At 40.3% G+C, this 26,462-nt stretch overlaps 1 protein-coding gene across 2 annotated transcripts in view; it reads left to right on the plus strand.

The window, feature by feature from the left end:
- Positions 1-25,523, plus strand: part of uhmk1 (U2AF homology motif (UHM) kinase 1) — a 53,877-nt gene extending 28,354 nt beyond the window's left edge. Inside the window, exons 3-9 of one of the 2 annotated variants that reach the window (XM_028445548.1) lie at positions 9,621-9,819; positions 9,881-10,078; positions 10,148-10,242; positions 15,364-15,440; positions 15,520-15,618; positions 15,862-15,950; positions 23,656-25,523. In XM_028445548.1, the coding sequence (XP_028301349.1) occupies positions 9,621-9,819; positions 9,881-10,078; positions 10,148-10,242; positions 15,364-15,440; positions 15,520-15,618; positions 15,862-15,950; positions 23,656-23,802 (904 nt within the window). In that variant the 3' untranslated portion in view covers positions 23,803-25,523. The remainder of the gene's footprint in view (positions 1-9,620; positions 9,820-9,880; positions 10,079-10,147; positions 10,243-15,363; positions 15,441-15,519; positions 15,619-15,861; positions 15,951-23,655) is intronic. The other variant, XM_028445549.1, reaches the window with a different exon arrangement.
- Positions 25,524-26,462: the final 939 nt, after the last annotated feature.

The following is a 26,462-nucleotide window of genomic DNA, read 5'->3' on the forward strand; positions in this document are numbered from 1 at the left end:
AAAAGTCAGGACAATGTGAATCATTGTTATGAGTGTCTTTGTTGAATTTTAAGCAAAGAATGTGTATGGTGTAAAGCACTGGAACTCTTTGGACAATGATCTTAAGTTTAAACATCTTTCAATTTAAGAACAAATGTAAACAAAAAATTATACAAATCTTTTGTAACGTTAAGAGGGAAAATGTGTGTGTGTGTATATCTATTTATATACTATTGTATTTGGAACCCATGTCTACTGACATTAAGCCATCTATGTTTGTTTATTGTCACGAGAATGGGGTAGGGGTTAAATAAGACTTTTCTATTCCTGTTCTTTATGTGATTGTATTCTATACTGTACATCATAAGAGCGAATGAAATGAAATGTGATAAATATAGACCAAATAATAAATAGAAAAAGCAAATAAATAGTGTTTAAAGTAAAGAAATCATAATAATGCATTACAGGCTATGTGGCTGAACTGTCACCTGGCAGAGTAAAAGTGTCTAAAATGTAAAGACTAAACTTTTAAAAAAGACCTATTCAGTTTATTTAAAAAGTGTCAATTTGATAAGTAGTTTTTGGCTGACATTTGTAAAGCTAAAGTGTTGCTGGATGATTAACATGTGGGTCCATCTCTGCCCTGTAGTGACGTGTTGAACCGGGATGGTGGCAATTTCTATAAATCCATAAAAGCCCTGTACAAGGCACCATTACGCTTGTGTGCATGTGAATGATCTGAGAACGGGCTGGCTTCCCAACTCTGTTTGGAGTGAAACAAGATGATGTCCTCTTTCCTAGGAATGTGCGATATTTTATCGTTTATGATTTATCATCAAAAACATTCTCACTGGTAAGAATTTGTCATCCCACGATATAAACGATAAATTCCCATGTCGGAAATTAGCAAGGGCCAAGGACCATTTGTCCCTCAATTTAGCTAAGAATGCCCCCCAAAAAACATGTTCCACAGGCCAAAACTGCCCGTTTGTTGTCAACTTATTCTCTGGAGTGGAATGTTGTACTAACACTTACAATAATTATAATGAGACCGCCCTGAAGAGCTGCTGGTAGAGACTGTGGGTCAGACTGCAGTCTCACAATCAGACCCATGAAAATCACAATACTTTTACAGTAATAATTATTATATTCAGTAATAAACTCAAGAAGTCTTATATTTGTCTATTTTCTTTTTAAAGTGGTGTTTTTTTTTGTGGCTTTAGACTCCAATTACATTTATGTATATAATATCTTCGCTACAATATCAACGGGTTCACAATATAATTATTTTTATAGTTTCTGTTTCCACTGTATCCAGAATATGAAATAATCTTTCGAAACAAGAACTGTTGATTGATTTGTCATATGACTGCTCCAGGGTTTGTTTGAGTTTGTTTTATTTTGTTTCACATCTACCTGGACTGCAGCTCTTTGTTTTTTTAGACTGCTGCCAACTTGTTTGTAGTGTTATTTCAGGAAGTTTCTCTTTTACAGTTACAGTTGGGGACCTTTGTAAGTGAATACCCTAGTTACAGTACAGCAACCAAATTACACTGTATCGACTAGTGAATGAATAAAAATAGACTGTGTAAAGGCTTTTTCAAATTAAAAAATTCTCCTGTGAAATCTGTGACCTGTTTATCTGCACAACTCAAAGAATCGGAATCGAGAATTGTTTAGAATGGGAATCCATTCACACTGCACAGGCGGACTAGGCAAGGATGCCCACTCTCTCCCTCGCTATTTACCATCTTCATAGAACCTTTAGCTGCTGCCATCCAACAAAACACAATTTCAAACTACTCCATATACTGGCACAAATCTTCTATCCTCCCACTCTACAAAGACAGCTGGAATGTGGCAATCCACACTCCACCTCTTCCTTTATGCACTTGTTATATCACATATTTAGGTATTCATGTTTCCTTCAGACTGTCAGAGTTGTTCCCCCTCACCTACACCCCCATTACTCAAAACAATAAGAGATGCTCTTCTTTGTTGGTTGAATTTACCTCTCTTTAATCGGCAGGATAGCAACAATATAAATGACAATCTTACCAAAATAAACTATGTCTTTGATATCAATAAATATTACTGGAAAAATAAAACACGGAGGAATTTCAGCACTAAACTTCATTGCAAATCAATTACAGTACACATTTAAATGGATCCACCCTCAACAGTCAGAAATAATATGGTTAGACATTGAACAATTAGCATTACCTGGAATACCTCCAAATCATATCATCATGAACTCACTCAGTGCCAATGAAGAGATAACTCGTCATTTCACATCCAAACGCTCAGTGCCATTGACGTCATTTGCGTTTTTTCACGGGGATTACTAGAAAACACCCTGGCGGAGGTCCCTCATCAATATCTAAGCTGTGGGGTGTTGTAGTGACCAATTGTGCCCTGAAGATGGCAGCAGTACACCTTTAGATGAGAGATTAGCCACTGATGCTACCCAGCAAAGGAGGAAAGAAGCAGGAACGAGATTATGGCGCTACAGAGTGATATTGTGACATATCCAGCAGCTCACAGCTCCACATACTAACACAGAACATGTGTGGACCTGATAATGTTGCGATGGTGAGATAAAACCATCAGCTAACAGGGCTAAACGGGTCATTGCTGCGTGTCGGGAGGAGGGGGGTGAGTGGGGGTACAAAATACCCCCAGCCTGTGTGCCAGATAGCAAAATAATAGGTGACACGTAGGAGGTAGCAGCGCACCTTTGGATGAGAGATCATTCATGCTCAGTAGAGCTCAGAGGGAGAAAAGGAAAGGCGTTAATGAGACAGAAAATGGCGCTACGTACGAGAGTTGAGAGCGCACAGCAGCACACACTCAACCAGAGCATGTGTGGAACTCATGGAGAGTGTGGCGATGGTGAGATAACCATAAAAAAACGGGGAATGCAGTGACATTCTGCATGTTCGGAGGAAGAGGAAGTTGCGTGTGTGCAGACTGATGGGAGAGAAAGTAGGAGGAATGCAAAAATACAGTAAGAAATCCTTTCAACTCTGACCCAGAAAGATAAATAATAATAATTTTGCCATCAAAAGCCTGGTCTGTGTTTTTTTGTTTTGTTTTTTATAAGGAAACAATGTTCAGATGCTAGAGTTGTCACTCAAGCAAAAAAAAAATTGCTTTAAAGTCACTGACAAGGTTTTTTTTTTTAGAAAAAGGCTTTTTTTCTCAGCTTTTTGCTCTGAAACTGAATATTTGTGTAAAACATGCTCTATTCAACGGCTGATTACAAAAGAATGAAACAAGCCAGAAACAAATAATTTTTTTAATGAAAGTAGAGGCTTCAATCTTTCAAAATCTGGTGTCAGACTTCAAAATCTGTCAAAATGCTCAAAAACGGCTGGCACTGAGGGGGGGTAGAAAATCTGAAAATGGCTGGCTCTGGATGAGTTAATGCCAAATATAACACTGCAGACTTAGACCTACGCCTCTCACGTCAACTTCAGAATTCAATATAATCTCTACAAAAAACTATCAAAAAAATACAAAATAATATCTAAATTAGACGGTACCATAACATCACCAACAACAAAATGGGAAACAAATTTGTTGATTGCTCCTGATGCTGACTTCTTGAACCACATTATCCAAAACATCTACTCCATGTCAAAAAATGCAAACATATACAGTACAAGATTCTTCACCGAACACACTTTACTAGGCAGAAGATTTTTAAAATGAGATCCACCTCAGAAATATGTAATAATTGCATCCTAAACACACCAGACATCTATATTCACATCTTCTGGCACTGCCCACTGGTTCAACAGTTCTGGAATGAGGTCACCAAATCACTCCTCTCTAATGGGCTGCCACATCCCCATGTTCCCCTCATTCTCTTTACTTCGCGACACATCAACAAACTTGAACAAACACAACAACAAACTACTCCTCACAGCCCTGACTATCGCCAAAAAAACCATACTTGTTAACTGAAGAATACAAACATCACACACTGGAAATACCTACTCATAGATCCCATCTCACTGGAACACTCACCTACCACAGGAGTAGAGCCCTTCTCTGTTTGGTCCCCCGTCCTCAACTTTCTACAAACATGAAATAACAGCTCTGTTTGTAGAACATGTATCCAAACCAATTTACAATATAAATTAACTCAAATATTTAGCCGCTCTGGGTTGGCCTTCTCCTGATTAGGTCTGGCGGTGGCTCACTGCCTGGAAGGACACTCGGACAGGGAGAGAAAGGGGAAGAAAGAGGGAAAAAAAGTCTCATAAGAAATTGAGTGGAGGGGGGCAGGTGGATGCACTATATTTGCAAACATATTTTGGCCTCTAACTTTCACATCTTCATAAACTTCATATCCACTTGTTCCCAACATAGATTCACATCTTCTGACGTAGGCCACTCCCACGGCTTTGTAAGTCACTACACATCAAAAACCTACTTTTTCAAATTCCTCGTTGGGGTTTTGTCCAATCAGTGTGAAACTTGGCACGTGGTCTTCAGTTGGACCTGATCGAAAGTTCAGCAAAGAATTTTGTTCAGGCAAATTATGCCCAAATTATTAACGAGTAAAGTTTTCTAGCTAGCTATAAAAACGCAAACTGTTGCATATCTCGGTCAAAATAATTGCTAACACCAAATTTTAGATCCTTGGTTGGCATGTGACTGTGGAGGTATGAGCCACATTTGAATAAAATAGGCCTCTAGGGGGCACTGCAATAACGAGAAATGTATATCTCTTAAATGGCATGACAGATTTTTAACAAATTTGGTGGGTTTGACCTTGAGTCTCCTGGGACCGTATCTCAAAGTTAATTGCGATTGGCCAAAATGGGTGTGGCTTATTACTACACAACATATAAATAAACAAACCTTTATTTCAGCTGAATTATGTTGAGGGCTGTGAAATTTACAGGGTACATATAGAAGAGCACACAGATCACCCATCCCAAAATGTGCGCCACTAGGTGGCGCTGTAATGGGTGCAAACACATTTTTGCCTGTAAATTTGACATTTTAAATCACATCTTCTAAAACTTTATATCCACCTGTTCACAGCAAATGGCACGTTGGCTTGTGCCCTGACTCTCGCCCCAAGCCCGTCATCCGTCTTGACATATTTCCACGGGCTCTGCGAAATCTGGAAGCCGAGTCGCGCGGGAAGGCTTGGCCCCCTTTCATAACTGCTTGCAGTTCTAGTTGTTATTGTTATATCTTATTTTGTTATTAATATATTTTTTTTCCTTTCTTAATCCTTTCCCTCCTGTTTCCCCACACATACCTGTACTGTAAGAAATTGTAAATACTGCTGGGTGTATGCATTCGGGTTATCACATTGCTGTTTTTTATTCCTGTCTATTGTCTTGTATGTTGCAAAGCAAAATAAAATTGATTTTTAATCTTCAGTGGGTCCTAAGTGTTCTGACCGGGTTCGAAGCGAATCGGATGGAGCCCCTCAGACTAGTTCGCAAATGCGTTTTCAGGGCAAAACGCCATTTTTGCCCTTTGACCCAAGATGGCTGACTTCCTATTTGGTTTTCGGACGTGGTCATAATGTACCTTTTTGCTCATCTTGGGGTCAAGAATACGTGTGGTGAATTTTGTATTAAATCAGTCAAACCTGCTGGTCCCGCGGTTTCATTGCATTTTCTGCATCTATAATGCGCGTTGAGCGTGCATTGTTTTGCCTATTTTTTTCATTGCGCCAAAGTATCATAATTTTTACCAGGCCTGAGGTGCGTGCCAATTTTGGTGAGATTTTTGGGTATGCTCAGGGGGTCAAATTAGCGATCAAAAGTAAGTTTTCATTTGCCAAATAAAATAGCAACTCCTACGAGAACAATGTATTTGGCAATTTTCAATTGCCAAATACAATAATAACTAGGGCTGGGTATCGCCAGGTACCTCATGATGCGATATATCACAATATTGTGGCCCGCAATAACGATATTGAACGAGCAAATAAAACAAATTGTGAAGTGGAGGTATTAATTGTTGAGGTGGACACACGCAGGAGAGCGTAATGTGGTGTCACAGTGAACATTACTAATGATAGAAAGGCAGATCGGGTTGCGTTGCCTCGTCAGACTGTGACAGGTGAAAAAATAAACAATCACACATAAAAGTGGAGGAGAAAATGTGGATCACTCTCCATAGGAAGAATGTCTGTTCAACAGGTGGAGGAAAGAGCATCGGAGCTCAGCCTCATGAAAAGCTGGAGGATCAGTGGGGAATGGGGATCCCCTCTGTGCAACGGAGGTGGGGTACACACACAGATGCACTATATACATGCTCCAAAAACATAGGATTAAACTCCGCAGCAGCTCGTCTTCCTCCCACTGCAACCTCTTCCTCCCTCCCCCAGCACCTTGTCCTCACGGGGGGTCCTGCCTACAAATCTCGCTGGTCTTTGGTCCAGAGTCTCTCGTGCGCCACGTCCTCCAGCAGTGACAGATAAGCCACAGTGTGTCTTTACACATTGGTGTGTTCCTTTTTATAACAGCTACAGGTGTTGCAGCCAATTTATCAGTAGTTTTGCGCATTGATCATGTGATTTTGATTATTATTAACAATAATAATAATAATAATATAAAACTATTTGTAGGTGCCCGCACGTCACTCACTCCCTGGGGCGTCAGTATCATTCTTTTCCTCCTCTGTTTTTTTCAAATGCATCCTTCGAACACATTGAACATTTTACAGCACATTTTATTTTATTTATTTATTCAGTTTATTTCCGACATGGTTGCATTCACTTTTTTTTTTTCCACATTTTTTTTTTTTTTTTTCTTTTTTGTACATGCCGAAAAAGGAGACGAGAGAAGCAGTTTGCTTATCCGGGTCCCGTCCCCTGTTTTACCATTGCAAATTTACATGGGTTTACATGTCTCTCTGGTCAAACATTCTTGAGTTCTTCTGAACCGTCCTTTTTTTTGTATTCTCATCTGTAGTCAGTGTTGTCCTCCTCCTCTCTATCTTTGTTCGTGTTGGCCTTGTTCCCTGCCAGACGTTGTTAGCATTCCTCCAGTTCAAGAACAGTTCCTCTTTCGAAGGTGTTTGGAAGGTTTTTCCCTTTTCATCCATAATGTCACCACTCGGGAATGTCTCTTTTGGACATACAAGTTTGCAGCTTGTTTTGTCTCTACATCAAGGGTAATCCAGCTGTTGTCAGCTCTATTGGCAGTGTTGTATTCTCCTCTGTCAGATCCAACTTGTATAAACACATTATTATATCCTAGTTCACAAGCAAGGTAGTATTTTAATGTAATATATCTTAGTTCATAAGCGTGTTTCTAACTGCTGTTGTTAGTTCTATTGGCAGTGTTGTATTTTCCACTGTTAGATTTAACTTGTATAAACACATTATTATATCTTAGTTCATAAGCAATGTAGTAATTTCATTGTACAAGAAAACGTGTTTCTAACTGCACATATGACAATAAACACTTTGAATTTAAATTTAATGTAATCCTTAATCACCCCACCACCTAGCAATTGAAATTAATAAATGACAGACCTTTTTTACTCTTGGTTTCCACATTTAATTCAGTCTCCGTAAAATAATCACAGTCTGAGTTTTGTTTCCAGTGTTTATATAGATCTGGGTCCATATCCATGATCACCATCAGTAGTGTTGTTGTTTAGGTGGATCCTTCGTATTTTCCCAAGTCGTCCATCGTTTTGATGAGAACTGGTTTTCCGTCCTCTTCTTCCAGGATATAAATCCTGCAGTTTTTTGACCACGTCTTCACAATCTTTCCTCCTTTTTTTTATTTGGTGTGCCTTCCATGCAATGCTTGCATTTTGTTTCGTCAGGTTTTCATTGATGTACACCTTCGTTCCCTTGAGTTTATTTCCTTGCCCCAGTAGTTGTCCTTTGAATTTCATATTCGTGAAGGTTATTTTTACAGCTCTGTTATCATTTTTCTTTGGCAGGAGATGGCAGGAGTTGATGTTGTCAGGGTTCAGGACAATGTCCTTCGACTTCAGGTAGTCAATGACCTGTTGTTCAATCGATTTTGTTTCTTTGTCACTCGTGTAGCTCCTGGGTTTTATCTTTAGGCCTGTGATGATGACATCTTTCTCTCTTTCCTTTTGTTCCAGCTGTTCAACCCTAGCGTTCAACAATTTTATCTCTTCAGCATTTCTTTCATTCTTTTCTTTCAGTACCTTTGCTTCGCTTTGTAGTTTTTCCAGTGAGTTTTCCAGCGTCTTTTCCAATGACTTTATCTCGGCAGATAGGTTTTGTAGACCCTCGCGTATCATCTCCTTGACCTCTTCCAAACCCGAATTGGGTTCTGAAGGGCCTCCCTGCGGTTTTTTCACCATTTTCCTTCAGTCTTGGGCCCAATTTTTCAGGCTGTTCAGCTGTAGCCAGCTGTAGCCAAGGTCGTGTTATCGGAGCAAATGAAAACACGTCTGCTCTCTCCAAAGACCAGAGAGCACTTCCTTCCATTATTTGATTATTTCGCACAAACTCTATTAATTTCACAGAGCTGTCTATAATTTCATCCTTCTGTTGGCGTCTGAGTTTCCCGTTTCTCATGATTTTGTGCGTACGGCAGGGTTAGAGCTGCCGTGGAGGTGCACACGTTATCTTGTCAGGTTTATATGTGGCGTACGCTTTCTTTTGTATGTACGCTGCGTTCATAAATGTGGCCCCTGGTCCAGGACCTGTGGAGGGAAACGAGCTGCAGCGAACTTCAGCTCTCGCTCTAATTTCCCTGTAAATATCGACATATCACACAAACAGAACAAGTTAAAAAAACAAAACACTGCTTGTCTGTTTTTTGTTTTTTTTCTGTATTTCTCTTTTAGTTTTAAATCGGTAAAACAAAGTAACCTCACTGTTTATTTGTTTTTTTGATTTGGTTTTAAAACAGAAAAACCAAAAAACGAAAGGTACACGGATTATAAATCAATACACTACACTTTGCTCTCCAGGACACTGTTTTTATTCCTACAGAGTTTGTATGCGTCCCAGAAAACTGAAACACCATGTAGATATACCTATATACACATTATTTATACATTAGCAGCAGTACAATGTTCTATTTCTATATTTTTTGGTTTATATGGGTTAATATACCAGTAATATGTGTTTATATGCATATTTATACCCTCGGAAATCACTCAGAAATACCCGGACCCGATGATGAGCTACTACACGGTGTTGCTGTTGTCTGTCCTGCTGTTGGCAGAGCAAAGATAAGTCAAGACGCTCATGTTGTCCTCTGCCTCCATGAGTTTTCTGTGGTGCCATTCACGTATATCCTCAGGTAATGCCAACTCTGACCTTTTCATCAGCCAACGAGCACCTCTGACATCGCCATAATTGAGGAATATGGATGTTTATGTGCTGTAAAGCATCGCGCGGTACCAATGTCATCACGTTTTGCGAGCAAGTCGAGTTTTGTGCCCACGCGCGGCCTATCATGCTCGTCTGGCACTCTGTTTGGCCCACCTGCAGTGCAGTTAATGCCTACGCAGGCCAGACAATGGTCCCCCGTGGTTTCACACATGCACAGAGCTGGTTAGGAATGGCCACATTTGCCAATGTGAGTACACTCGTATAAACTGTTAGCCGGTGCTAAACAACATGACTCGACTAATGCCTGTTGGGATCTTATTGATTGGTTCAGACTTCTTCTTAGAGCCCAGCAGGGTCACTCCATGTGGCTTATCCAGCACTGTGCCAGAGACGTCTTGGAGGCACTGGCCTTCCTCCACAGAGAGAGCTATGTCCATGCCGACCTCAAGCCACGCAACATTCTATGGAGCGCTGATGACGAGTGCTTCAAGCTCATTGACTTTGGCCTCAGCTTCAAACAGGGAAATCAGGTCAGGCTGTTTGTGAGACATTCAGCAGACACTCCTTTGAGTAACCAGCTTCCCTTCTCAGGATGTCAAGTACATCCAGACAGATGGCTACCGGGCTCCTGAAGCAGAGCTGCAGAACAGGCTGGCCCAGGCTGGAGTGGAGATGGAGGGAGAGTCAGGCTGCACAGCTGCTGTGGATCTATGGAGCTTGGGCATCATCCTGATGGAGATGTTCTCAGGACTCAAACTCAAAGAAACCATTCACTCGCAGGAGTGGAAGGTAGGATTGATCAGAAACATTCCCTCCTTTAATGATGTCAGTGATGTCAGTTGTTTGTTTGTCCTCTAGGAGAATAATGCAGCCGTCATAGACCGCATCTTTGCCAGCAACAGCCTGCTGTGTCCCGCAATCCCAGTCTATCACCTCAGAGACCTCATCAAAAGGCGCTTCTCACATCTGCAGTGGACTTTAGTGTGACAACCTAATTTTTATGTTTCCCACAGGACCAGAGTTTATTTGTGCTGGTGGGTTTCCTGGGGGCGTGCAAAAAAGAGAAAAACAAGGAGTTCGAAATATAGAAATAAACTATAAATAAAATAACTACAATGAAATATATTTAGATTAAAAATAATAAGGTTGAATAAATAAATTAGCTAGCTTAACTGCCCAACTGGCAGCAGCAACTTGACACAATTAAAGGTACGTTAAAGCTATTTTTCACCCATCTCTACTTGTTTTAAGAACCCCATCATAGTATTTGAGGATTATTTTCCCAAACTCGCCTGTTTTACGCAGTTTCAGCCCTCTGAAAAGTCAGTTTCAGACTGCTCCTAAAAACAGGCTGTTTTGGGGCCTTCATGCATATGCATGTGTAGGCGTGTTTGTAGATGCTGACTCCACACCATAGCTGATTTACATAGTAATTTTCTTTTACTATCCACACAAAAAAACTGCACATTACAGTAAAACACATGGCATTTTACTGTGATTGTGAGTTTGACAAATTCTGCTTCAGCGTGTGTGTTTATCACTGCAGCAACGGAGTAAATTATTAACAGTCTTTCTTATCCTCCTCACCCCTTCTGACCACAGGAATAGTCCATTTAAGGTGATAGTTCATTGTTTAGTCCTATCGCTGCGTCGCATTGGGTCACAAACATGTCAGCTCACTTTTTTCAACTTTGGCTTTCTGAATGAGGCTAAAGGAATGTATGTCACTGCAGCAAAACCAATATAAAGTGGTTAGCCTGTTGTCTAACACTACATTTATAGACAAAGATTTACTGCCCAACTGGCAAAGTTTGGGTTGTTAACACATCTGGACTTGTTTGCCCACATATTTGTACTGGGAGCCAAGGTCTTTATGATACTTAGGGATGCACAAAATGAAAATTCTTAGACAAAACCAAAAATTAGAAAACCAAGACTGAAAACCAAAACAGTGAAAGAAATGATTCTGCCATTTATTAGTGCAGTTGCATTTATGGCTCTGAATGTAACTAACCCAGGGCTCGAGACTGCGACCAAAATGGTCGCGTATGCGAGTATTTTTTCAGTGTGTGCGAGTGAAAATTTTATCTGGTCGCATCCTTGTGAGTACGTATAGGGTGACCTTATTTTATAGGAGTGGCTGAGCGCTTCGTCACGTCCCACAGAGTCCACTTCTTTCTCTCTCTGCGCACTTCGGGATTACCGTAAAACCGTCTATAAACAGGCACTGCAAATTGGCTGGCGGCTAGGTTGACTAGGTTTTCGGAGTGGAGGCTGGCTTAACCGCAATGCTGCGGGTGATGAGACGGTGCACGCTCACGCATCTTGGCTGCAGGTAATGCAACGGTGAATGCACAGAGTATAAACACCAATGCACTCCTTTGGAGTGAGCGCGGTCCGCTATGAACGGAGCCAGGCATAACGAGCCCTTCATTGAGTGCACACTCACATTGAGAGCAGCAGTAAAAAGGAAGAATGTGCCGAGCTCAGCGATGAAGCATACACAAGCATCAGAATCAGCATGGAGGGTCCAGAACTGATGGACTATGATACCAGAACAGATGTTCAGCTGTGGTTCTCCCAGAGCAGGGGTCTGCAACCTGCAGCTCTGGGGCCTAATGTGGCCCTTTGACTCTTTTGCAATGGCTCCCTATAGCTTAAAAAAACTATTGAAATAGTTATTTTTTTTACAGAGGCTATTAATGATTAATGACAATTAAAATCAAGACATAACAATTTGTTAACATAAAATAAATCACGTTGTGCAATGACTGAGTTTTAAATCCCTGGTAAGATAATTAAACTAACAAAAACACTATTGTGGAAGAAAATGGAGATTTCAATTGTGTGGGAACAGATTATTTTAACTACCAATGTGCTGGTTAAATATGCATGCTTTATGCGTGGCAAGAAATTAGTAATTAGCATGTGTTGACCACATGATCATGCGTTATCAAATTCAAGTTACTTTTTGTAGCCTTTCAAATACATTAATGTAAAATTAAATGCATAAAAATTTGAAGATGCACGATACTGTTTAAATTCTTGATGTCAATTTATTTTATTTTAAACTATTTTTAAGTTTCCATTTACATGATCAATATAAATCACATCAAATTAAATCAAATATTATTCCATTTCATTTTAACTGTATAGAATTTAATACACTGTACTGTCTTCATTGAGAAGGTATTTTTTTGGCTCCAGGAGGACTTTAATCCAGGTAAGATGAGGTTAAATGGATCCTTGTAGAGTAAAGGTTGCAGACCCCTGACCAGGGGAAGAGGGTTCGGAGACCCCACTATAAGAGCTAGACCCTCTGAATTCTTCTTGGATTTAACTGCCCAGATGAACGAGCTGGTTCTGGCTGACACAAGACTGACAACCCACCCTTTACCCCACCATGGTCCCATCTTATCTCCTCTAAAGAACTAATCTGCACCACCCATCCCTCCTCGACGATACCGGGCCCAGGATCACTCTTCTCCTCAGGCCAGCTGTGTTCATCTTAGAGCGACACAGGTCTGATGTGTGCTGGGTCCAGACTGCAGTAGCTCTATTTTTAGGAACAACCAGAAAAAGTCAGGGCCCTATGGAGTTAATGCAGCTTCTTTAATTCCTGTGGTGACAGGTAACACAGGTAAAATTGTGAAATTAAAGAAAAGCAAAAAGCTTTATAGAGATAAAAATTTGACTCCTATAACATGTCATCCAAAAAGTTCACCAGTGTCTCCAGTAAAGTCTTTAAAATTAGCTCTTCTTAATGTTCGATCTCTTGTTAACAAGTCACTAATAATTAATGATATTATTTTGACACATCACTTGGACTATTTATTTCTTAATGAAACGTGGTTGAATGATGGTATCAGTAATACTATTCTCAATGAAAGTGCACCACAAGACTTTATTTATTTAAATAAGTGTCGTACTTGCAGGAAAGGAGGTGGAGTTGCTGCCATTTTTAAATCAATATTTCAGTGCAAAGAAATAATATTTGGGGATTTTATCTCCTTTGAATATATGTCATTCTTACTGAAGGGTGATTCAAGAGTTCTGTTTTTAGTCATTTATAGACCCCCAAAATATTCTGGAGAATTCATGGATGAGTTTGCTGAACTGCTGTCAGTTGTATGCACTGAATACAACTTTTTAATAATAACAGGTGACTTAAATATTCATGTAGACAATAACATGGACAATACTGCCAAAGAACTGTATGCTTTAATGGATACTTTTGGTCTTACACAACATGTGACTGGTCCGACACACACTCAAGGTCACACTTTGGATCTGGTTATCTCTAAAGGTGTTGATATCTCTGCTGTTGATGTAAGAGACTTAGCTCTATCTGATCATTTCTGTGTCTTTTTTGACCTAGAGACTGTAACATCTGTTCCCCCTAGTTATGTGTGTTTAAAGAAAAGGTACATAAATGAGAACACAAGTGCACAGTTTATGGAAGCCATAGCAATGACACCAACATTGAGTGCTGAGACAGTTGATGATCTTCTGGATGAGTATAATAGAAAAGTCTGTAATGTCATAGATGTGGTGGCTCCAATCAAAACTAAGAGAAAACCAAACACACAGAAAACACCTTGGAGGATGACTGAGATAATGCAGAATTTGAAATCTGACTGTAGAAGAGCTGAGCGTAAATGGAGATCAACAAAACTCCAAATTCATCTAGAACTGTACAAAATAAGTCTGTGAAAATTCAATGATGGCTTGTTCAAAGCAAGGCAGCAATACTTTTCTGAAATTATTGCCAAAAATGTCAACCACTCTTGCACGTTGTTTTCTGTAATTGAAAAGCTCACAACCCCCCCAGATCAGATAGCCCCTGAATTACTGTCAGCTGGAAAATGCAATGAATTTGCTGTATATTTCAATGAAAAAATACAATCAATAAGGTCAAACATCAGAACAAACCAGCAAAATCACAAAAAGCTTGAACAGCTTCAACCACTGAGGGATGAGTCAACTACAATGTTAGAGTTTATTACAGTGAACCCAAAAACAATAGAGGAGACTGTTCAGCAGCTGAATCCATCAACGTGTTGCCTTGACACAATACCCTCAAACTTCTTTAAAACTGTTGTAAAGTCAATTGTCACTGATTTGTGTCAGATAATTAACTGCTCATTCCAATCAGGCACCGTACCAAAATCCCTGAAAGTAGCTGCTGTGAAACCTCTGTTAAAAAAGAGAACACTGGATGCCTCTATACTGGCTAACTATAGACCAATCAGCAACCTTCCATTCATGGCCAGTTAAGTCAACTATTCATTAGTATGCATGACTATGGTGTGTACACTATCCCCACCCCCGCTCAAAAAACCAGTGCCACCACTGGAAAAGTTAGTGTAGAGCCCTGTAACCTCACTGAAATTAAAACATAATTGCATGCATTCATATTAATGCTTAAAAAAATTGTTTTAAGGAAAAGGAAAACATTTATTTAGCCGTGATATACCAACAATGCACAATATAAAATAAAATACTAAATACATTTAGCTTGACTCATTCGTGCATAAATGAAATAATGTACAGACCTATCTCTGATTGGGCTGCTAAAAACATCTGATTAAATCAGTAGTAAATAAATGAAGTCCAGAAAAGTGCGATAACAGACTAAAGCCGAATTCATGCTGCTGATGCACTGTCGGGATTTTTTGGAGCCGTGCCTCAGACGTCGACAGAAACATAAATAGCCCTTGACGTACAGCCTACACGGACACGTAGGCCAGTTTCCAGGCACACACGCGCTGTTTGGTCGCATCATCACATCCTGTTTCTGCTGCTTTGTTTTTTAAATTTTTTTATCCCTGTCCCACACTTCTGCAACGTCTTTTTCTTCTCTTGTGGACCAAGGGCCTTAAGAAGCTTGTCTTCTTCTTTGGTTTTATTGGCGAAGGCGATGCATACTGCCACCAAATGCACAAAAGTTATGACATGCTACATACACATAGAGCGAAGATGAACAGCGCCAAAATCTATTTGTGGCGGCTCACCACAAATAAAATGAATGTGTTGGAAACCCTGTCATTTATCAGATTGATGTGTGTCCACAGCATGCTTTTCAAGCTCCCAAAGCAAAGATGTTCAGCTGAAGGCGCCCTGCTCAGCCCATTCTTCAGCGTCCCCTTTGGTAGGTGCTCAGGCTACGTTGCTCCTGCAGGATTATTCACACACTGCTGTGTTTAGCTGTATCTTTGTGTTTGTGTCAGCGCCACATGTTGAGGACCTTGTATTGCTGCCCTCTCCTGTTCTGCGCCTACTTAACCTCATTGATGACAGCCACCTGCACAATGAAGAGGAGTATGAAGGTAGACCAGTGTTTTTTTTCCTACAATGAGCTACTACATTACCACCACTCACTGAATAGTTTGGTTAACTTTATGTTAAAGAAATATCCACTGATCTTATCGGCTTAGTTTGGCCTATGCAAATGGGCTCTAATATCGTTCAGAAAACGGTTCACTTGCACCCCTATGATGGCAGATGATCTGTCCGACTGTTCAGTGTGTTTCATACACTGCCTTGACTGAAAACTGGTTACATGCTGGCAGATATTCTTGAAGACATGAAGGAGGAGTGTCAGAAATATGGCTCTGTGGTGTCACTACTCATCCCCAAAGAGAACCCTGGGAAAGGACAGGTGAGCTCACCTCAAACACAACCTACAACACTGGCTTTAAACTCACTCTGATACAACATAATGTTAGATTACACCAACTGTATTTATATCATTGGAGAAGAGAGCAGAAATAAAATCATCTGTATTCAATGTGCTAAAGTACAGTGACCTCACCCCTCCCTCAGTCGGAGCTCTGCCTCTACAGAGCAACGTGGACTCAAATGTGTTTTTCCTTCAAATAGCCATAGACCATATAAACTCATTTATATTTTTTTTAATATGAGTATAAGTAAATTATTTATAAAGTGCTTTTTGCAGATAAAATCACAAAGTGCTGTACAGAGCTGTGGTGAAAATACAAGTGCAACATCATAATAGAATAATAAAACATGGGTGCATATACATCATAAGAGCAGCAAGAAGAATAATAATAGGTCAAAGTCACTGGAGGAAAATGCCACAAAGACCCTTTAATTGATCACCAGCAGCACAAATTCAACATTCTGTGCCATTTTAGTCTTTTTTCCCTTTTTGGGGACATAATGTGTGAATACATTCTGCAGTGCGGCTCCTTTCAGGGCAGCTCTGAGTTACTGAAAGCACTGAGCAATTCACTACGGTATCTTCAGCCAGTTTTGCTTGTTTGAGCAAAGTATATAGTTTTATTTTCTTTTTTTCACTTTGTCTGCACTTGTTGTCAATGGTCAACACTACAAGAAGTGCAATCTTTTAGACAGCAATTGTGACCATCACCAGCCCTCCCTAAGGAAGGGTAAGAAACACTTCATTATAGGGAGGATAAAAAAGAGAGGGCAGTGTCACACCTATTTGAGGGGGAAGTGAAGAGGGAGTCTGTAGGAAATGGAAAGGGTGGGGATGAGTTTACTGCTTTATAGTGAGTGAGATGTGATGTTATAACTGTACATATTGTGCTTATTGTGTTGCGTAATCAGTTCAGCCTATCTGGTGGCAAGTGGAGCTTATGTATAATGGTGGTGCAGGGTTTCCCCCAGTGCTTTATAGGCCTGGTGGGTCACCGGGCTTTTTTTGCCAAAACATTGCACACTATAGTAAAACACAGGGACGCGCACATCAGTATTCTTACCAAAAAACTATACCTTGATAGAGATGTACCGTTGATCACACCATATATCATTCACAAACAAAGCGAGACCCCCTCCCTCCATTTCGCTTACCGGTCTCAGTCGTCCGAGGAGTACATGTCTGCAGAGCCGGTGGTATAGTTTAAGTGGTGACCATGTTAAATGCCGACCGACTGGAAGCGACTCAAGTGTTTATTTCTATTACACAAATTATATACGTATTAATTGTTTTATTGTTTCATCATGTTATACATCATGTTGTAAAAACATTATAAAAACACATAGGGTGGCAGAAGTGCAAAACACTTCCTGTTTACAGCAGTCGCGGTGAGTCCACTTTGAACCGAGGGACAAGTCCGGTGTTAAGCATGTGACGCGTCCACACACAGAGCTGCAAATACAATCACATATTAACCCTTTAAACAGTTGTACAACGTAAATAAAAGCTACCCGACATCGACAAGGGCAGCTTAGCACCCTGTTCCTCTAACACATCTGCCATTGCTGCAGTGACTAGTTACACTAAGGGAAGTCGGTCACCAGTTAAAATGGTCGCCACTTAAACTTTAACACCGGAGACCCTCAGTCTAGGGTTGTCCTGTCACCATGTAAAAGTTGGAAGCCGTCCAATTCCACAACCAAGTCCGTTGTTAGCGCTGTCAGCCACAAATTCATAAACATCCCTGCGCGACACATCCTCAGTTCACGAGGGATATCGGGTCTCACTGCATAGGCTGGTGTAGCATTAGCACAGAACAGTGTCTCTCTGCTTGCAGACACAAGCAGCAGAAATAGTAGTGCAGTTTGGGCATCCAGTAGTGCAGTCTGCATTTACATAATGGCAGGGGAGAGAGGAAACAGAACTTTTTCAACTTTGGCCCTCTGAATGAGGCAAAAGGGATGTATATCACTGTAGCAAACCCATTATGAACTTATTTTTTCATCATACTGCCCCTTTAAAGGAATAGACGGAGTAAAAACTACACAGCTTACTGTCATTTAACTACAAAGGGCCACAGATGTACTTATGGTCAGATTTAACAAGGGATAAAAGCTAACATGTTACACGCTGTGTGAAATACGTTTTGGCATAAAACTATCATCACTATTTATCCGTCCCAACTTGAGAAACGCAATGTTTTTAATTATATTTTAAGCCAAAATACAGTAAGAAATCATTCAACTCTGACCCGGATAGCAAAATAATAATAATTTTGCCATCAAAAGCCCTGTCTGTGTTTTATATTTATGTTTTTTTTTTTTTTTATATATATATATATATATATATATGGAAGCAAGCAGATGTTAGTTGTCACTAAAGCAAAAAATAGCTTTAAAGTCACTGTTTTCTCAGCTTTTTGCTCTGAAACTCTAGATTTGTGTAAAACTTGCTCTAGTCAACAGCTTACTATGGGAGAACAAAACAAGCCAGAAACCAAATTTTTTCTGATGTAAGTAGAGGCTTCAATCTTTCAGAATCTGGTGTCAGATTTCAGATGGTCATAGTACAAACTATTCTGTGGGTCTTTAAATATCAGTCAAAATGCTCAAAAATGGCTGGCATTCAGGCCGGTAGAAATTCTGTAAATGGCTGGCACTGAAGGGGTTAAAGCCTCTATTTCCTAATACGTCAATCGCCAACCCCACCGGTTCCGGTATGATACCCTGCGACACAAACACGCACCGCACCGGTCCTTCGGTTGTGGTGATCAGTCTGTTGGAGGTTGTGTGTGTGTGTGTGTGTGTGTGTGTGTGTGTGTGTGTGTGTGGGGCTGCTAATGATGGCTGGACTGAAAGTTAGTGTTCAGACGTAAATGTGTCTGTTACTCAGAGGTCATCTGATCACCTGTAGTAGATCCCAGTGCAGAGAGCTCTGACAGGTAGTGAACAACGTATGTTGTATGTACTTTTTGCACATGAGGTCCCTGGTATTTTCTATTAGGATTAAAGCAGAGCGGAGTCTAGCGTTATTTAATTTTAGCCACAGTTTTAGTGTTGCACAATTACAGCAAATCTAAGAAACATGAGTTTACTCTTTATATGAGGTGATTATTTTACAAGAGGTGATTATTTCTGAGCTTTAAATTCATGTTGCTGCTTTTTAGGGGGCCAAGGTTCCTAGGACCAGCGGTGCTAGGAACCCTATTGTAATCGTTCCGATTATTATTATTAGGGGGCCAAGCCCGCGGGGCCAGGGAACCGCGTATCCTAGGACCAGTGGTGCTCGGAACCCTATTGTAATCGTTACGATTATTATTAGGGGGCCAAGCCCGATTATTATTATTGTTACCTTTTATTTTTTCCCCGGTAAAAGCAGTGCTGCAGCCTAAACCGTGCAAGGTAGGGCGATGCCCTTTGGGGGTTGGGTCCAGACCACCTCGCGTACCTTGACCTATTGTAATCATTTCGATTATTAGGGGGCCAAGCCCGCGGGGCCAGGGAACCAGGACCAGCGGTGCTAGGAACCCTATTGTAATTGTAAGGATTTGTATTATATTTATGTTTCCTTGGGTAAAAGTGGTGCTGCAGGCTAATCCGTGCAAGGTACGGCGGTGCCCTTTGGTGGTTGGGTCCAAATCCTTCAGGGGACCTTGGGCGCAAAAATTCATATATGTCCGCCATCAGGTAGCGCTATAACAAAGGTCAATGCGTTTTGGTCAATAACTCCCACACCGTTTGTTGCAAATTTAAAACCTTCATATCCACAGATTCCCTGAATAGCATTGAATCACCTGGGCTAGGCCACGGCCATTTCCGCCTAAACTTTTCTCGGAGCAAAATCGCAAAAACTGGAAAACCTACTTTTTCGAACTCCTCCTTGGGGTTTTGTCCAATCAGCGTGAAACTTGGCACGTAGAGTCTTCAGTTGGACGTGATATACAGTTAACTAAATGAGTTTGTCCGGGTAAATTATGCGCAAATTATTAATGAGTAAAGTTTTCTAGCTAGCAATAAAAATGCGAACTGGCGCATATTTCGGTCAAAATAAATGCTAACAACACCAAATCTGAGATCCTTAGTTGGCATGTGACTGTGAGGAAATGCGCCAAATTTGAATAATGTAGGCTACTAGGGGGCGCTACAAATAACGAATATTTATATCTCTTAAATGGCACGACCAATTTTTACCAAATTTGGAGGGCGTGATCTTGGGTCCCTCCTGAGGCGATCTCAAAGTAATTCGCGATTGGTCAAAGTGGGCGTGGCTATTGACATCATAACACATAAATAAACAAACATTTATTACTGCTGAATTATTATGTTGTGGACAGTGAAATTTACAGGGTAGATATTGAAGACCACACAGACCACCCATACCAAAAATTGCGCCACTAGGTGGCGCTATAATTGCAAAAACATTTTGGCCTTTAACTTTCACAATTTAATTCACATTTTCATAAAATTCATATCCACGTTCCCTACATAGTTTCGCATTTTCTGACATGAGCCATGCCCACTCCCACAGCACACTGCTCTTTGTTACCCCCAATTTCCACTGGATGCGGCTCCGCTGCGGAACATCACCGCCGCGTCACCGGAGCCGATAGGTTTCCATTTTAGTCTGTGTTAATTTCCGCCGGGTCCGCTGCAGTGCGTCAGCTCCTTCCCAGATGTGGTAGTCCGGTGCCCTCCGCCAGATATACGCAGGGCTTATATTTTTGGCGGACACCGGAGCACGACGCATCAATCAGCACAGAGCAAATGAAGCTAAACAGGAAATTAAGCACGTACTCCGCAATAAAATATTGGGTTACTTTTCAAAATAAAACACTTCAGATTATATTTCAAGTAAATACATCACCAAAATGTCACAATGTGTAAAAACAAATTCACATCCACTATATTGATTCCTCTCATACTGTAACTACACTGTAAACTGCAGCAACGTTGATTTAGTTTGTTTTACTGGTGCAATTGTATCTCTTCTCTGTTGGCTGTTGATAAAAAATGTCTGACAAATCCAGAGTCCAACCTTCTTGTACTCCTTCGTTAGGAACACTGACTTGTTTATCTGTTTATTGTTGTGTTTGAACACATACATTTAACTGCGTTCTCGTGCGATTATATAAATATCGTGAGAACTGATCTGTCTCGTGACGTCACAGTCGTTAAAACGGAGAGCACCGTGGTGCACTCCAAACGCAACAGGTGTGAATTACCGGATGGCAGACAGCGGTGAAATACCGGATCGGTGCCGTGGCGCAGCGGAGACGTATCCAGTGGAAACCCCTTGTCAGTCACTACATATCAAAAATCTACTTTTTCAAATTACTCCTTGGGGTTTTGTCCAATCAGCTTGAAACTTGGCACGTAGAGTGTTCATTTGGACCTGATTTAAAGATGTTAAAATAATTTTGTTGGCTTAAAATATGTGCGAATAATTACTGAGTAAATTTTTCTAGCTAGCTATATAAATGCATAACTGTTGCATATCTCGGTCAAAATAAATGCTAACAACAACAAATCTGAGATCCTTGGTTGGCATGTGACTGTAAGGGTATAAGCAGAATTTTATTAACTTATGCCACTAGGGGGCGCTGCAATAATGGAATATATGTATCTCTTAAATGGCAATACCGATTTTTACCAAATTTGGTGGGTATGATCTTGGGTGCCTCCTGAGGCCATATCTCAAATTTATTTGCGATTGGTCAAAGTGGGCGTGGCTTATTACGTCATAACATAAAAATAAACAAACCCTTATTTCAGCTTAAGTAATATGTTGAGGGCAGGTTAACTATTGAAAAACACACAGATCACCCATACCAAAAAGTGCACCACTAGGTGGCACTATAATGGGTGCAAATTCATTTTGGCTTGTAACTTTTATATTCTAAATCACATCTTCCAAAACTTCATATCCACCTGTTCACAGCAAATGGCACGTTGGCCTGTGTCCTGACGCTCGCCACAAGCCCGTCATCCTTCGTGACGTACTTCCACGGGCTCCGCGAAACCTGGGGGCCGAGTCGCTTGGCCCCCAGGTTTCGCAATAAAAATGCGAACTGGCGCATATCTCAGTCAAAATAAATGCTAGCAACACCAAATCTGAGATCCTTAGTTGGCATAACACATAAATAAACAAATATTTATTTCTGCTGAATTATTATGTTGAGGGCAGTGAAATTTACAGGGTAGATATAGAAGACCACACAGACCACCCATACCAAAAATTGCGCCACGAGGTGGCGCATCTAATTCACATCTTCATAAAATTCATATCCACATGTTTCCTACATAGATTTGCATCTTCTGACATAAGCCACGCCCAATTCCACAGCACATTGCTCTTTGTAAGTCACTACATATCAACAACCTACTTTTTCAAATTCCTCTTTGGGGTTTTGTCCAATCAGCGTGAAACTTGGCACGTAGAGTCTTCAGTTGGACGTGATATACAGTTAACTAAATGAGTTTGTCCGGGTAAATTACGCGCAAATTATTAATGAGTAAAGTTTTCTAGCTAGCAATAAAAATGCGAACTGGCGCAGATCTCGGTCAAAATAAATGCTAACAACACCAAATCTGAGATCCTTAGTTGGCATGTGACTGTGAGGGTATGCGTCAAATTTGAATAATATAAGCCACTAGGGGCACTACAAATAACGAATACTTATATCTCTTAAATGGCACAACCAATTTTTACCAATTTTGGAGGGTATGATCTTGGGTTTTTCACAATTGGTCAAAGTGGGCGTGACTAATGACATCATAACACGTAAATAAACAAACATTTATTTCTGCTGAATTATTATGTTGAGGGCAGTGAAATTTACCGTGTAGATATAGAAGACCACACAGACCACCCATACCAAAAATTGCACCACTCGGTGGCGCTATAATTGCAAAAACTTTTTGGACTTTAACTTTCACAATTTAATTCACATCTTCATAAAATTCATATCAACATGTTCCCGACATAGTCGCACTCTCTGACATAGGCCACGCCCACTCCTACAGTACATTGCTCTTTGTAATATCAAAAACCTACTTTTTCAAATTTCTCTTTGGGGTTTTGTCCAGTCAGCGTGAAACTTGGCACGTAGAGTCCTTATTTGGACCTGATCTAAAGTTCAGCAAAAAAATTTTGTTCGGACAAAATATGCGCAAAATATTAACGAGTAAAATTTTCTAGCAAGCTAATAACATGCAAACTGTTGCACACATTGGTCAAAATAATTGCTAACACCACCAATTCTGAGATCGTTGGTTGTCATGTGACTGGGGGGGTATGAGCCAAATTTGAATAATTTCGGCCTCTAGGGGGCACTGTGTCCTGACGCTCGCCACGAGCCCGTCATCCTTCGTGACGTACTTCCACGGGCTCCGCGAAACCTGGGGGCAGAGTTGCGCGGGAAGGCTTGGCCCCCTTTCATAACTGCTTGCAGTTCTAGTTTTGTTTGTTTTACTGTTAATGTGCTTCAGACCATTGAAACCTGCTACATGTTTGTAATTGTTTGCCTCAAAACAGATTTTAGGAAGCTGATAGAGTTGAATCTTTCTTGATGTAAATTAACTCAGTTTAAGAAATACCTCCAAGTACTAGAAATATAGTGAGAATAAAGTAAGTGAAGCCTTTCCTTTGGTTGAGTCAGCTTTTTTTCCCTCCCTGTATTCACCAGGTGTTTGTGGAGTACGTCAATTCCAGTGACTCCAAAGATGCCCAGAGGCTGCTGACTGGGCGCACCTTTGACGGGAAGTTTGTTGTTGCCACTTTTTACCCATTGAGCGCCTACAAAAGAGGTTACCTGTACCAGACTGTGCAGTGAAGGTCTGTTGTCCTCCCACAGGACAGTCCGATAAAGAGACACAGGCCACATACTGCAACAAGCAGCATGTGCATGTGGTCTGTGTGCTGCTCTTCATCCATCTGCTGCTTCAGGGTCAAAGATTAAAGACCTTTCACTTTTGTATGATGCTCCTCAGGGCTGATCAATACTTTGAGAACAAACAATGTGAACAATATTTCATCTGTTCAGAGTTTGGTTTCTTATTAACACTGAATTATAAAATGTTTCACTGAACAATCATGTGATTTACATTCTTGGGATCTGAAGGTTCTTTTTGTGCTCTCACTGACGGCCCTATTCTCCTGTTTGTGTTCAGTTACACATTCTCCTATCCAGACTCCTGACATGTGTGTAAATAGAGCCAGTGTGATGGACTTGGTAAATGGACTTGATTTATTTAGTGCTTTATCCCTCCACTGAGTAATTTCAAAGCACTTTACAATATCAGTTCTTTCACCCATTCACACTCACACACCAATGAGACTGAGTTGCCATGCAAGGTGCTGGTCGACCTCTGAGCAACCCTAAGTTGACGTATAGACTGGGATCAAACTCCCAACCAATCCATATTAAGCTGGTTCAGGGCCGAGAGTGTAACAACTGATTTACATTTGACGCAAATCAAAGTTTGTATGTGCAAATGGGAGCATTTTCAAAAAATGTTTTTTTTTTTTTTTTAAAAGGTTTTGGCCAAAATTCAAGTTATCAAAAATCTATAGATAACTTTTGATGTCCCACTTCTCTAGATGATCTCCAGTGATTTTAAGCCCGTCAGTAAAATGCCCAAGGAGGAGTGCGTTAAAATACCTCACCTGGATTAAAATCCTTCCGGAGTTGAAAAAATACCTTCTCAATGAAGACAATATAATGTATACAATTCTATACGTAGTTACAATTATATCAAATATTAATTATTAATTTTTTTTTAGTTGATGTATTTGTAGTGCTACAAAAAATAACTTGAATTTGATAACGCATTATCATGTCGGTCAACAAGAAACTAATTGCTAATTTCTTGCTACATATTAAGCATGCATAATAATCTGGCATGTTGGCAGTTAATTAAATATTTCCCCACACAAACAAAATTTCTATTTTCTTCCAGAATAGCCTTACCAGGGATTTAAAAAGTAAGGTTAACCACAGGTGTAAGGAAAGTTTATGGTTGATGAGTTATTGAACAATGCGATTTGTTTTTAGGTTTACAAATTGTTTTATCATGATTTTATTTGGTGTTGAGGTGTATTGACTGCTTCATATGATATTCATTTGATGCAATATACTGTACCTTTTTTTTTTTTTTACCTAGATTTGAGTGTTTGTCTTTTGCATGCTTTAACATGTTTTCACAATTAAACCCACCCAGCACAGAAGCACAGTTGCTAGTGTTATATTGAGCCTGGAACCCGGAAAGTTCCTTGGTCCCAGATTAGTCTCTTTCTGCAGCTGCAGCTGTATGTCATAAGTGTCTGATTTCGGCTCCAATTCTTTGACAAATGGGATTTTTGCCACCTTTAGGTTCACAGAAATCATTTGTTGCTTCCTCTCTTTGTGCCAAAGCTCAAGACTTAACATATGTTTGCTTTCCTGTTTTCCCTTAGAGTAGCATTTGGCTTTGCTGCTCTCAGACCTTACCATGGAGGGTCTAATTCAAACACTGATCTTCACTTTGTATTAATAAAATGCTTTGTTTATATCAAGGTGTCCACAGAAAATTCTTCACATCACATCAACATTTAGATAAAGGGAAACCCACCACAGTGTCAGTCATTTATCATTAATAACCTCTGTAAGAAATAACAATTCATTGTTTTAATATTTTCTTATAGCAAAGAGAGCCATTGAAAAAAGTCAAAGAGCCACATGAGGGTCCAGAGCCACAGGTTGCCGACCCCTGTCCTAGGGGTATATGTACCCCAGTTTGGGAAAACTAAAATATACAGAAATCTCTACAAACATTTTTAACCTAGGGAATATATATAATATAAAATAAAACATTCCTGTATTTATTTATTTAATGTTAACCTCAGTATGATTTTTGTTAAAAGGCCATACATAATATGCCTATTTATATTGCCTAATACCACTGCAATAATAAATACATGATCTTTCATTCGACTTTAAAACCTCCACATCCTAAACATTAAATCAAATCCCAGTATCAATCCAAGTTTACAAGCTTACAATCCAACCATGAAGTGCCTTACTGTATTTCCTCAGGAGATGATGGGTTTACGAAGAACTTCTCAGATTGTTCATATCTACAGTGTTGTTCTCCTGAGGCTGTTTGAGGTCAGACAGTCCACCCTGTGACACTGAAAACTCTCTAAAGTTGGACATGTTTAGCACTGGTGTGTGTCATTTCTCTCTCTCTCTCTCTCTCTCCAACAGTTGGTAAAAGCACCACACACGCAGCCAGGTACACGACACACCAAGACACCACACAGAGCGAGGGTCCTATGTAGATCCCACCAACACGATGTTGCTGGCCTAGGCATTTCCTGCGTTTTTGTGTGTGACGGTCTGACGGACATGTCTAGTGTTCTGGTCATTTATGCAAATACGGAACAAACAGCGTTCCATTTTGGCTCAGTACGGGACGCACCATTTAAGGGCCAAATAAGGAACAATTTTGTATT

The sequence above is a fragment of the Gouania willdenowi genome, chromosome 4 (assembly GCF_900634775.1).
Source record: "Gouania willdenowi chromosome 4, fGouWil2.1, whole genome shotgun sequence".
NCBI lineage: Eukaryota > Metazoa > Chordata > Actinopteri > Blenniiformes > Gobiesocidae > Gouania > Gouania willdenowi.